At 43.0% G+C, this 11,855-nt stretch overlaps 1 protein-coding gene across 1 annotated transcript; it reads right to left on the bottom strand.

The window, feature by feature from the left end:
* Nucleotides 1–3,642: 3,642 nt before the first annotated feature.
* On the bottom strand, nucleotides 3,643–6,866 carry LOC147616925 (uncharacterized). The gene has a single exon (XM_086776567.1). It carries the CDS (start codon nucleotides 6,402–6,404, stop codon nucleotides 4,050–4,052), a length of 2,355 nt encoding a protein of 784 aa, XP_086632693.1. The 5' UTR covers nucleotides 6,405–6,866; the 3' UTR covers nucleotides 3,643–4,049.
* Nucleotides 6,867–11,855: the final 4,989 nt, after the last annotated feature.

Raw genomic sequence — 11,855 nt, 5'->3', positions numbered from 1 at the left:
AAGCAAGCAAGATAAATATAGAAATGAGCAGCTTTTTGTGATGCAACATATGCTTAGTTCCATCACTCCAAATCCAAATGTTACAAAGAACATAGTGTCTATTAAGGATAAATGGTTGTGAGCAGGATCTACAAGTGAGTCAGAGCCGTCGAGGCTATACCGATCACATATTAAAAGAAGTATTAAACTCAATTTTAATGGGTTTAGTTTTTTGACAAAAATGGATGGAAGTGTAAAAAATGAACAAGAAAACAAAATTGGACACAAAATTGAAACCTAAGCTATGCACAAACACCCATTGACAAGGTCTCCCCAAGGTTTCCAATAGTCTTCACCTTTTGATAACTATTGTTGGAAACTTACTCATTACCCATGGCGAGCCGTGCTCCGAAGCACAACTTTTGTTTGGTTACTATTCTTGTGTCGGTATGTCACTCACCATGGTTGCTTTGTCACATTCTCTCAATCCTAATCTTTCACACACAAATAAGATAGCTACATGCAAAATAAACAAGAAAATTTCAAGAGAGGGATCTAGGGATAGAGATGAAGATTGCACTCATGAAGGGAGTACCACCATAAATCCACTCATAATAGGGAGTAACACCTAGACATGGGAAGTCTACCATGATATAGCCATGAAAGCTTGGGCCATGATCTCCAATAAGGGTAATAATGTATATGTTAAATGGTAAAAAGGTTCTAAAAGGACATAGGGCATGTGTCTTTTATAGTCCCAAGGCCCCATATGCCCCAATACACATGTCTAAATGTACCTAAAGCCCCATGTGGGTTAAGAATGAGGCTTAGCTTGTCCTTGGGTCTCTTATAATGGGATGGTCCTAACACTGTGTGGGATTTCATGTAGAGTTGAAGAAGAGGGTAGTTCTTGGATTTTCTTTTGAAGCCGCTCATGCTCTTCCCACAACTCGTGTGCTCTATCTTAGTTTTCCTCTTGTTAACTTTCCTCTTTTCTTGATTTTGATTAACTTTCCTTTTCTTGCTCTTGGAGGGTTGCATCTTTGTGGGAAAATTGCATCCTTTGCACCTAGATCTGGCTTCTTCCTTGTAGTATCGTTGGGCTATTAGTGACCTTTTTGTGGTGACCCATCTTTGTGTGGCTAGATCACTGTATGGCTTTCGGCTTTCTCGGCTTAGGGATCTACATGAGCTTGTCGTCAACTTTCATTGTCAGCATATTGTGGATGCTCTCCTTTGGAAAATCCACACTTGTTTAGGTTTTGGAAGTATTGTTTACTAGCCTTTGGTCTCTCCTCTGGTACCTCCTTGGTTTTTAAAGAGGCTTCTCCTCCTTCAGTTGGGCTTTTGGCTCCCTAGCTTTCAATTTCAAGGGATTTGGTGAGGGTTGATTGGATGAGGCCTTGAGTTTTTGGGTAACTGCACTTACCGGCTCGATGGAACCTACTTATAGTAGTAATGTCAATAACATTTCTCTCTCAATAGAGATCTATCTTGGCTCTCCTTCGATGAGTGGAACATTCATTGTCTGTTGTGCAAGTTTGAGTGAGGCCATTCTCATGGTCCAATCTATGCTGCACAGCAGTAGCCATGACCTCATGGTCCAATCTATGTTGCAGCAGTCGCGTGATCTCTTTTGGCATTGTAGTTGTAGCCATAACATAAAAACTACCTTCCACCATGGGGTAAGAATTGATATGAAACATAATCTTTAACATCCCTTTACATCTGAGATGGTTTATACTAGAGCTTTTATCGGATCAAGGGTAGGTTTCCCTGGTGAGACCCAAGTCTCATATGACATTAAGTTTCTTCTTGCTCCTATATCCATTTAAAGCAAGTTTAGCTATGGTTTGTTTGTTCACAGGAAAGTCTAGGCAAAGCCTTATGGGTTTGACCTCTTCCTCCTCCTGATCATCATGCATTTCAACCATGTGGACAAGTATAAAAACTCTCCCAGCACCCACATTATTTTCTAAGTTTACTCCCATTGAGGAATCCTTCCATTTGGACTTCATCAAAGGGTTTCTAGGGGTGTTGCCCCTCCAGTCGCATGAGTTCATAGATCTTGAAAGGACCCATTCCTCTCAGCTTTAATATCCTTTTAGTTTTCTTGAGGGATTGGGTGTGTGTGGAATTGATAGGTGACGTTATCATATAGATGCACTACGTTGGAACACTTTAATTGCAAACATGTAAAAACTTGCAAGAGAGAAAAATGTACCAAATGAATCTAAAACAAGCTAAAATCATTGACTCTTTTTCAAAGTTTTATTCTTGTCCTTCCATTCTAATGTTGCTAGCAATACTAATAACTTCTTTGGCACCTTATATAATATTAATCTTAGCTAACATTTTTGCTTCCCTTTGTACCTTGGTTCTTATTTTGGTAATCCTCTCAAAATTATTCTATGAACATTGTTTAAATTATTGGCTTATAAAATTGCTCACATTGTACCTACTATCTTGCCTATAGGTAAGAAATCATGCCTCCAAGCTCATCTATTCTATCTCACAAGGGAAGGCTGTAGAGCTACTCTTGAACTCATTCAAAGCAAAGTCAAAAGGCGTAGTAGCTATCCTAAAGCTTATGTATTGTTTAACTTGAGAAACACCACTAGAGACTAGGGACTATCGAGGCTAACCTTTTCTCTTGGGTTACCCCTCACAAAAATGACCACTTGCCTTCAAGTTTGAGGAACTTCACTTGTACACCTAGCATAGGTGTCCAAGTGAAGTTCACTTGGACACCTAGCAATGTTCCCAAACAATTGCAAGTTCAAAAAAGGTCTTCTTCACCTAAACATTTCTTGTACTCCTTGCTAATATATCATATATGCTATTATTTTGTTGATCTTTTGCTTGCTGCTAGATCATTATTTTGTTGATCTTTTGCTTGCTGCTAGATCATTATATATTTATCATTTTGTTGATCTTTTTCCATTTGACATATGTGAATGGGAACTAGCAAAGAGAATCAATAAGACTTTTAGAAGTATATGACATGTTCAAGCAAGAGAGAGATATCCAAAGACTCGTAGACGTATGACATGTTGAAGCAAGAGAGAGAGAGAGATCAAAGGCAACAACACTTTCTTTTATAATCAATTTTATGTGTGTATCCAAAGCATTACAATTTAAAGTAAAACACAAGAAACAAGGTCAAATGCCTTTTTGTTTGAAAATGTGAAAGGCTTTGGCCATGCATGGAGAGCTTTTCAGCTGAAAAAAAAAACACTAGAAATACTTTTGAATTGAATGAAATTGCTCTCTCTCTCTCTCTCTCTCTCTCTCTCTCTCTCTATATATATATATATATATATACATTCTCTTCTAGATTTCACTTTACAAAGCGTGTTAAATGTGACGTAAAGGGCACCACCATGTATGAAGAAAAAGGCCCCATTGAGCGCCCCTATGAAAGGAGTAAACTGCGGCATGATCAGGTGGGCGTGTGAGTCCATGGAGATACTTTTGACCTACTGCTCGCCCATGGACATTGCGTGGTGCATCTTTGGCAATTTGATGCAAATTAATGGTACTTACAGTATCACACAGAGCTCCCACCATTCACCACAACATAATGTCCATAATTGAACCTAATTTCAGCCAATCCCCACTATGACAAAAACATGAATGATCTCCCATATGGGCAAAGCTATGTCAAAAACATGGGGCCAAACAGCCTGTTTAAGCAGAAATGTCTTCATTACATTGTCATCTTCTCTAAGCTTTGAGAAATTAAAAGGTTTGATTATGTACAATGCAGCTGCATGTTTTAAAAGAATGGCATCTTTACTGACCAGGAAAGTGTCCTATAATAACCAGTGACCAAAAAATGTAAGCTTCTTTAGCCATGTCCTGTATGTGACCCACACACAGGGTTTCAGCTTTTGCAGAAATTCGAACTTTGCTGCTAGTTGATCATAGGGGCTGCATGGCACAGATTTGGGGGGATTGAGCAGCTCCATCATTAGGCCATTGCTGGCCCCATATCTTATTGAACCTGCACTCAAGTTCCTTCTGCCTGTGCCCATGAGCTACTTCTCTCTCACCTCCCAACAAACCCTTCACAGTACAAGAGGCTGCTGAAAGGCCATCCTAAGTGCCTCTTGTTGCAAAGCCATCGTAGAGCCCACTTTCTTCTCAATCTCTGGTTCATATACAAGCTTGCCATGGAATGATAGCAGCTCTGTAGAACCATAGCCAACCTCATCATCCTCATCCATGGGTGCTGGCAGGTTCAAGTCTATGCCCCCTTCATCAAGCTTACTGGATTGTCCTCCTGATAGCAAGGAGGGCTGGTTGTTGGTTGATGCAACACTGGCTGTTTCTGTAGCTTTCTCACCAGTCCAATGACATCTCTTATGCCCGCCGAGCGCCTGACCTGTAGGAAAGATGCGGTGGCAGATGGAGCATTCATGACCCTTGACTAGCAACATCTGTTGCTGCTGTTGCTGCTTTTTCTTCTCCTTGTGCATTGGATGCAATGGGCCGTTCTCCTGCACAGGACCCTGCCATGAACTGAGCTCAAGCTCTTCTCCTGTGATGCTGTACTCTCCAGTCTCCTCACCTAAATTTGTTCTGGCAAAGCAGCCCTTCATCTTCCTGTGGCTTGCTCTGTGCCCCCCCAAAGCTTGATGAGAGTTGAAGGACTTCTTACAAGTGGTGCATTCATACTTGGCGTCGCAACTGCTGCTGGCAACCAAGGCTTCATGCAATGGCTCCCTTGCATCAAAAGGAAGGCGAGCTTCATCCTCATGTTCACCTTCATCTCCCCCTTTCAGAGAAAAAACAGACTCTTCTGGGCAAAGCTGCAAACGGATCTTCTGCAGCTTCGTGTCTTGCTCGATCTTTCTGGCAGCTTCAGCGAGCAAGAGGAGGTAGTTGGGGGTCTCAAACTCTTGCTCCTCTCCGAGCTCCAGAGAGACGGTTTCTGAAGTTAAGGCAGGCTCTTCTTCTGGCGATGAGCTTGTCTGTAAGCTACCTGCTTTCCCTGCTGGTCTTCGCCTAGAACGCTTGCCAGTCGGCCAGCGACGGGTCCACTCGTCCGTCATCACACTCCCGGACCGGCGTTCCCCCTTTTCTTTGCCGGTGATACATTCCGGCAGCTCGCCATCGCCAATTTTGTTCTGCAGAACCGCGGTTTCTTCTTCTTCTTCTTCTTCTATTTCTGCCTTTGCCGCTGCTTTCATCTGTAGAGGACCTTCTTCGATTTTGGAGAAAGATTCTGGCTCTGCTGCTACATCTTCTTTGTTTTCAACGTCAGATTCAAGCTCGAGCTCTGAGTGCTCCGCAAAGCTGTTCACTGCGGAAGATCTCTTTCTGCTGAATCTTGCCGCCTGTTGCTCTGGAGGCAGAATTCCCCTCCACTCTCGCTCTGGATGGCACCGCATGTGCCCGAAGAGAGCTTTCCAGGACCAGAAAGCCTTGCCACACTCTGAGCAAACCCTAACCCGCTCCGAAGCGGAAGAGGCGGATCTTCTTGCAGAGAAATCCATGGCGGCCTGCTGGCCTGCGGCCAGGATTTCCATGGCGAATTCTTGGTCTGTGAAGCGCCGGCTTCTCTTGGGCTTGTGTCGGAGCTGGTACAGAATGTTGCTCTTGGCGGCGGCCATGACCGAGCTCGCCATGACTCCATCGCCATCGCCAGCAAGCTCAATATTGCTGGTGAAATCCAAGCTGCAGAGCGAGCTTTGCTCTTTACCACAGTCAGCAGAGATGAAATACTCACCAACACCATTATCATCAGCAGCAGCATCGCAGAAAAGCTTCGCATCGTGATGGTCCTCATCGTCTTCGCTGCTCTGCTCTGATCTTGCATCGTCAGCTTCTCCTTCTGATTCTGCAAAGGCTTTAATGCTCGATTCTTCTTCGTCTTCTGGTACGCTCTTGGACAGCAACAATTCGCTGTTCCGCAAGTCCCAAGCATCCCCGAAACACCTCTCCTTGCAATTAACAGAATGGTGTTCTCCAGACTTCAGCTGCTTCTTACTCCCAATTCCCTGGATAAACAGAGGGCCGTGCACCCTCATATGGCCCCCTAGAGCCCTTCCAGAAGAGAATTCCCTGTGACAAATCCGGCAAACTCGCCTTGGATTGCCGGAAATTACCATCTTCTTGCTCCTCTTTCTGCCGCTTGGTTCCCAGACCAATTCGCCAGAGAGTTCTCCCGGCGAAACCTTCTCACTTACTAAATCAGCTCGATGAGTGAGCCACCCGGCAACTTCTGGATGCGAAACCTTGAGTTTTTGCAACACGCCATAAGCTGAGGAGACCTCCGGGTGGCTATGTCGGTTGACGATCTTGTGAGAAAGGGGGTCCAGCTGTGAGCTGATGCCAGAATAGATTTTCTGCGGTTGATGCAGCTCTTGCCGGTGCTGGCGATGGCGCTGGTGGTCCGAGTCGCAGTCGGAGATCACCATGAAGGGATAACAAGGGGGAAGGGATCGATAGAAAACAGAGGCAGTTGAGGAACAGATATTCAGTGAGCTATGGGGGGAGAGAAGAGAACACAGGAGGCTTGAGAGAGTGAGCTGCTCTCTGGCTATGGCTATGGGGATGGGGAAGCAAGCTAGAAAGGAGGCAGCTGAATAGAGGGGCGAGTTGTGAAGGGATCAAAAGGTGGGGGTAGATGGAGAAACCTGTGAATGTGTTGTGTGTGTGTGTGAGAGAGAGAGAGAGAGACAGAAAGGGGGGGCGGGGAGGGAGAGAGTCAAAAACGAGTGAAGAAGGGAAGAGCCAGGCAGGCAGGTTATAAGAAAGGAAGGGGAAGTGGCGACATGCAAAAGCATGCAAAAAAAAAAGCAGTTAGGTGGTTGTAGTAGCCAACAAAAGCCAAAAGCTACAAGCCTACCATTTAGGCATCTGAAACCAAATGCAAGCAAAAATCATGACCCAGTAGGACTTTGAGTTTTTAACGAACCCCCCAAAAAGCACCCCCAAAGGCTCGTTTGCTTACGTGGCCATTTCATACTAACCTTCACAAATGCATGTAGACTAATTGATTTTGTATTTGTCGCCTCTTCAAAATATTTTTTAAAAAAAATTAAAAACTAGTGCCTTGGGTGGTGGTGTTGTTTCCTTCAACCAACTTCAGAGGGCTAATGCCAGCCTCCAAGTACCAGCTCGAGTGGTTAGAACCCTGACTTACTGATGACCCACCGGTACCCTCTCTCCCAACAACAACAACAAAGTGCTAATGCTAATTTGGCAATGTTAGGTGCAATTGTGTAAAGCAAAGGGGCCGTTGAAAAACAATGGGAACCATTGCTTTGTTTTTGTGTTTCATATCCAAGCTTCTCATGCACGATCACAATGCGTTTCCATTTTAGCCCCAAATCTTATGAAGGAGGACTTAAGGAATGGACATGGTGCTCCACCAGACCCACGTCATGTAAGTGGATTGGAGGATCACATGGTTTTTAAACACATACCCTTTCACCATCTTAAACCGCTTAGACTCTTGTAAATGTATGAATTTACCCTAAAAGATAGCAGGCATGCTAGACTTTACCCTAAAGGATAGCGAAAATGTTACGAGTCGACAAAGTTCTCCACAAGCTCCAATATGGGCATCCCACCTATCCACCATTAGGCAAGATCTAATCTTTAAACATCATCATATAGCAAAGAGTGAAACGTTCTTTTGTTGTTGGAGCTAAGAAGCAATCTTTGAGGTGACTTTCACTACGTTTTCTCACTATGGGTAGGAACAAGATAGTAGAACAATTGTTATGACCCTACCTACCTAAGTTTGCAAGGCCCACATTTGATATTGAGCTCTTTCTTTAAACTCATGAGATGGTTACTATAACTTAACTTCAAAGCACACTTTGCACCAAAAAGGTTGAAACCCGTCTAAAACCAAGTGGCTCAGATTAACTTAAAAGAGAGGAGGAAAGTAATGGCACCATAAGTGTGTTCATAAAGTGATAAAACCTAAATGCCATTCATGAGAGATAATATTGCATCAAATGACACGCTTGGAAGATTACGTGTACACTTGCAATGCTGTTCATGGGTCGAAATCAAGGCCATCAAGAGGAACAAGGCAAACATCCATAAATGATACAACAACTGAAATGAAAATTCTTGTGATTTTGGGCATGTTGGATTTGTTATGTCAACCTAAACTCTAAATGAGAGCTTGGTTCACTCTTATGAACTTAAGTGAACCTTATATATGGCTCTAGGAGGCATGGAGGCTAGAGCATTAAGATTACGATACCCAATAAGGTATTATAGAGCGTTGCGTTGAAGACTGGGATTAAGATTAACAATCCTTATGTTATGTATTTGACGAGTAACCTCACTCGGTTGCGACGACGCGACAGGTAGGAGCCTACCCCTCCTTGAACATCCAAACTACGTGCCCGAGCCTCCCAATTCTTAGCATCCTGCCATGTAGTAGCCCCATGAAACTCGTCCTTTTTATAGAGAAGAGATATAAGTCTCATTCTTGAAGGATTGAAGGAAATTTCTACATTATTCTCGCCCCACCCTTGAGTGCTGTGCATTTCTTGTTGAAAACTCGAAAATGGAGGAAGATCTTGGGATTAATATATTAATGATCCTTATGTTAAGCATTTGAAGTCTCATTCTCGAAGGATTGAAGGAAATTTACACGTTATGCTTGCCCTCGCCTTATGGGTTGAGTGCCGTGTGTGAAGGCTCTAAGGGAGCACATTAGGGTTGGGTAAGAGAGGCCGGCCGAGATGAGTCAGCTAAAGGACACGTTGGATCACGGCCCTGCCAGGCTTGGAAAAGAAGCCTAGTTGTTGGGACACGGCAATTGGGACGAGTCATCGACGGCAACCGCAGCAGCGCGTTTTGTACACCCGCGACCACGCCCGCCCTGACTGACCGCGCCGCCCTGAAATCGCCGCACGTAAGAGAGGGGTTTCACACGAGAAGTGACGGACCCTCCACCCACATCATGCCACGTCATGATTATGATTCCACGTCAGCCTCGCCGCCTTCCTGCGTCCCGTCCACTTGGCTGCCCTTCCTTTTCTTCCCATCTCCAGTCTCCGCCGTGAATTTAAAAAAAGAAGGAAGGATCGCACGCTGCCACGCGCCCGCCAGCTGCTCCTCAGCCGCCTCTTTCGTTGAAAGTGCCCCGTTCATGCGTCCACGACTCCCACACTAGCTTTTGCTTTTTTATATTCGCCACTTCCATTTTACCACCTAAAACAAGACTCCTCTACCACCTCCTCTACCTACATCCTTCTCCCCTTAACTCCCCTCGCTTTCCTTCACCATCCTTTGCCTTCCTCAAACATCGTTCCGTTCCGTTCTGTGGGAAGGTCGGTTAGAGAGAGAGAGAGAGGAGGGTGTGAGAGAGAGAGAGAGAGAGAGAGAGTGAGTGAGAGAGAGGGATGTGTGTGTGTGTACGCGCGCGTGCGCGTGTGTGTGTGTGAGAGAGAGAGAGAGAGAGAGAGAGAGAGATAGAAGGGGTGTGTGTGTGTGTGTGTGTGTGTGAGAGAGAGAGAGAGAGAGAGAGAGAGAAGGGGTGTGTGTGTGTGTGAGAGAGAGAGAGAGAGAGAGAGAGAGATAGAGAGAGAGTCCTCACCTCCAATAATCAATTCAAGGAATCTAGAGAGAGAGAGAGAGAGAGAGAGAGAAGGGGTTTGAATAGACCATTCCCATTGACCTCCGTACCTAGTAAATTGTCACCTTGGTTTGCAGTCATACCAATCATATGAACTTGTGTTGAACAATCAAATTACCACATGCACACATAAAAAATCCACCATAGATGGTCAGGACATACCCTTTGTTCACTCATTTTTTTAAACTACCAAACTCTTTTATTCTCCATGTTACCCTCCTCTATTCAAAATTTTTAAAGAAAAACATGCATTAGAAGGCAACATATCTCTACACTATTATTCTCACTATTCTTGCCCTTTGCTCCCACGACATTCACCCATGTGTCACTCAATGTGGCCATCTCATTTTTCCACGTGGCACGAGTGTACAAGGGGGGATAGAGGGTCCACCCCTAGTCTAAACAATACACTCAAAACTACATGGCATATGGCGAAAACAAGCAAGGTAGTGGAGTGGGGCTTCATGCTTATATTCATTACTACATTTACTCTATAACAAAGACACCAACCACACCCAACAAGTTGCCGAATGATCAAACAGGACTATCCTAGTGTTGTCGATGTGTGCACAACATTGCTCATGGTTTTTTTTTTAGCTTATTTCCTTGTACTGTAGTGGAAATTTTCTTTTTTTTCTATGGAGGTGATGCTTTCTTCCATATTCAATTCAATCTGCCAACCAATTACTAGTCCAACCGAATGACAATAACTTCAACTACAACCACACTAGCTTCGCATTCCCAATTCAACGGCATAACCTATTCCAATCATCTTTGTGTTTCTCTTTTTTCTCTCCCCATTGTAGATTATTTCTTTATACTTGAAATAATGACTTACATAGCTCACATTTTATCTAGAGTCATGTGGACATTTAAGCTAACAAAAACTTCAAATGTTGGGTTGAAGTTTCGAGCAAGTTCCAAAGGACTTCCTCAAAACTTGCTTGTTAGGAGTTGTTGACTTTAGGAAAATATGAAGCTTCGGTTTGAAAAAGTGCATATGGCGAAAACAAGCAAGGTAGTGGAGTGGGGCATTTGAACTTCATGCTTATATTCATTGCTCTATGTCTATTGTGGAAGAAAAAGTATAGCCTTACACACCAAGTCTTTTGAGAAACTATGTTTTAGAGAGAGAAAAGATATCTACTAAAATATCTAGGTAGAATTTCTAGTTTTAAAGATATCTAATAGAATTTCTAGCTTCCTTAGTAGCTTATGCTTTAGTCATGCCATTTTTAACAAACTTGGCACCTTTGGCATCCTTCATGGGAATTACAATCATGAAAAATTTCTCCATCAGGTTATTGTGAAAAAATGTTATGCACATACTGGTTAAACTCTGACATGACAATATAAGAAGGCATTGGAACATCTTTAAGGTGAATACTTGCTTGCAGTAAGCTAAGAACTCTTTACTCCATCAAAGGGTTAAAAATAATAATAGGTATTATTCATAGCATAAAGAATGATACATCTTATGCTTGAAAAATAGGCATGCTATTCAAAGATTCCACTTGATGTGAACCAAAAGTAAAGGGACACGGCTGGAGTATGCCTTTAAAAACATTTATATCACATGTGCATTGTAAAGTCATGTTTTTTATGAAGTATGTGTATATTGTAAACTATTTGTAGTGTATAATGATTCCACCAAAGCTTCAAGTAGCCTCATGTTGTTTGATAACATCCACAAGAACGATCTATTGTACTCAATTTGAGCCGCATCCAACCACTGCTAGGCTAGAATGATATCATGCTCTTCTCTCTCTCTCTCTCTCTCTCTCTCTCTCTCTCCAAATGATATGCTAGGTGCTAACCAAACTCTTATAGGTTGGCATGATAATGGAAGGCCAATATGCCTTCTTGTTTTAATTAATGTTATGTGCATCATTACATAATACGAAATGGAGTTTTCTCTATTACCATTTAATAACTAAAAACATTTTACTTTTATAAAAGTGAAATTTAATCCCAGTAAGTTGCACTTCTCTAAAGATCTATACTCACACATATGTGGGTGGGCCCTCCCCCAATCCCATTACAAGATAACACCCCCAGCCGTTTCCTAGAGTGACTTGAACTGCAGTCCTCCTCCCCTTGGGAATTTGAACTTCTATTGTTACATTACACTATTTAGTGCTCATCACTCATATACAAATTCAAAGTACATCTTTTGATTTTCCTTAAAATGTTTTTAGTGACTAGTTTAGTTATGCAAATTCTCTTCAATGTTTATAAGGTGGTGACTTATTATGGTTATCAT

This window comes from Cibotium barometz, chromosome 37 (assembly GCF_041138505.1).
Source record: "Cibotium barometz isolate CiBa-2024 chromosome 37, ASM4113850v1, whole genome shotgun sequence".
Classification (NCBI taxonomy): Eukaryota; Viridiplantae; Streptophyta; class Polypodiopsida; order Cyatheales; family Cibotiaceae; genus Cibotium; species Cibotium barometz.
The sequence above is the reverse complement of the archived record's forward strand: the minus strand, read 5'-3'. Positions and strand labels throughout refer to the sequence as shown.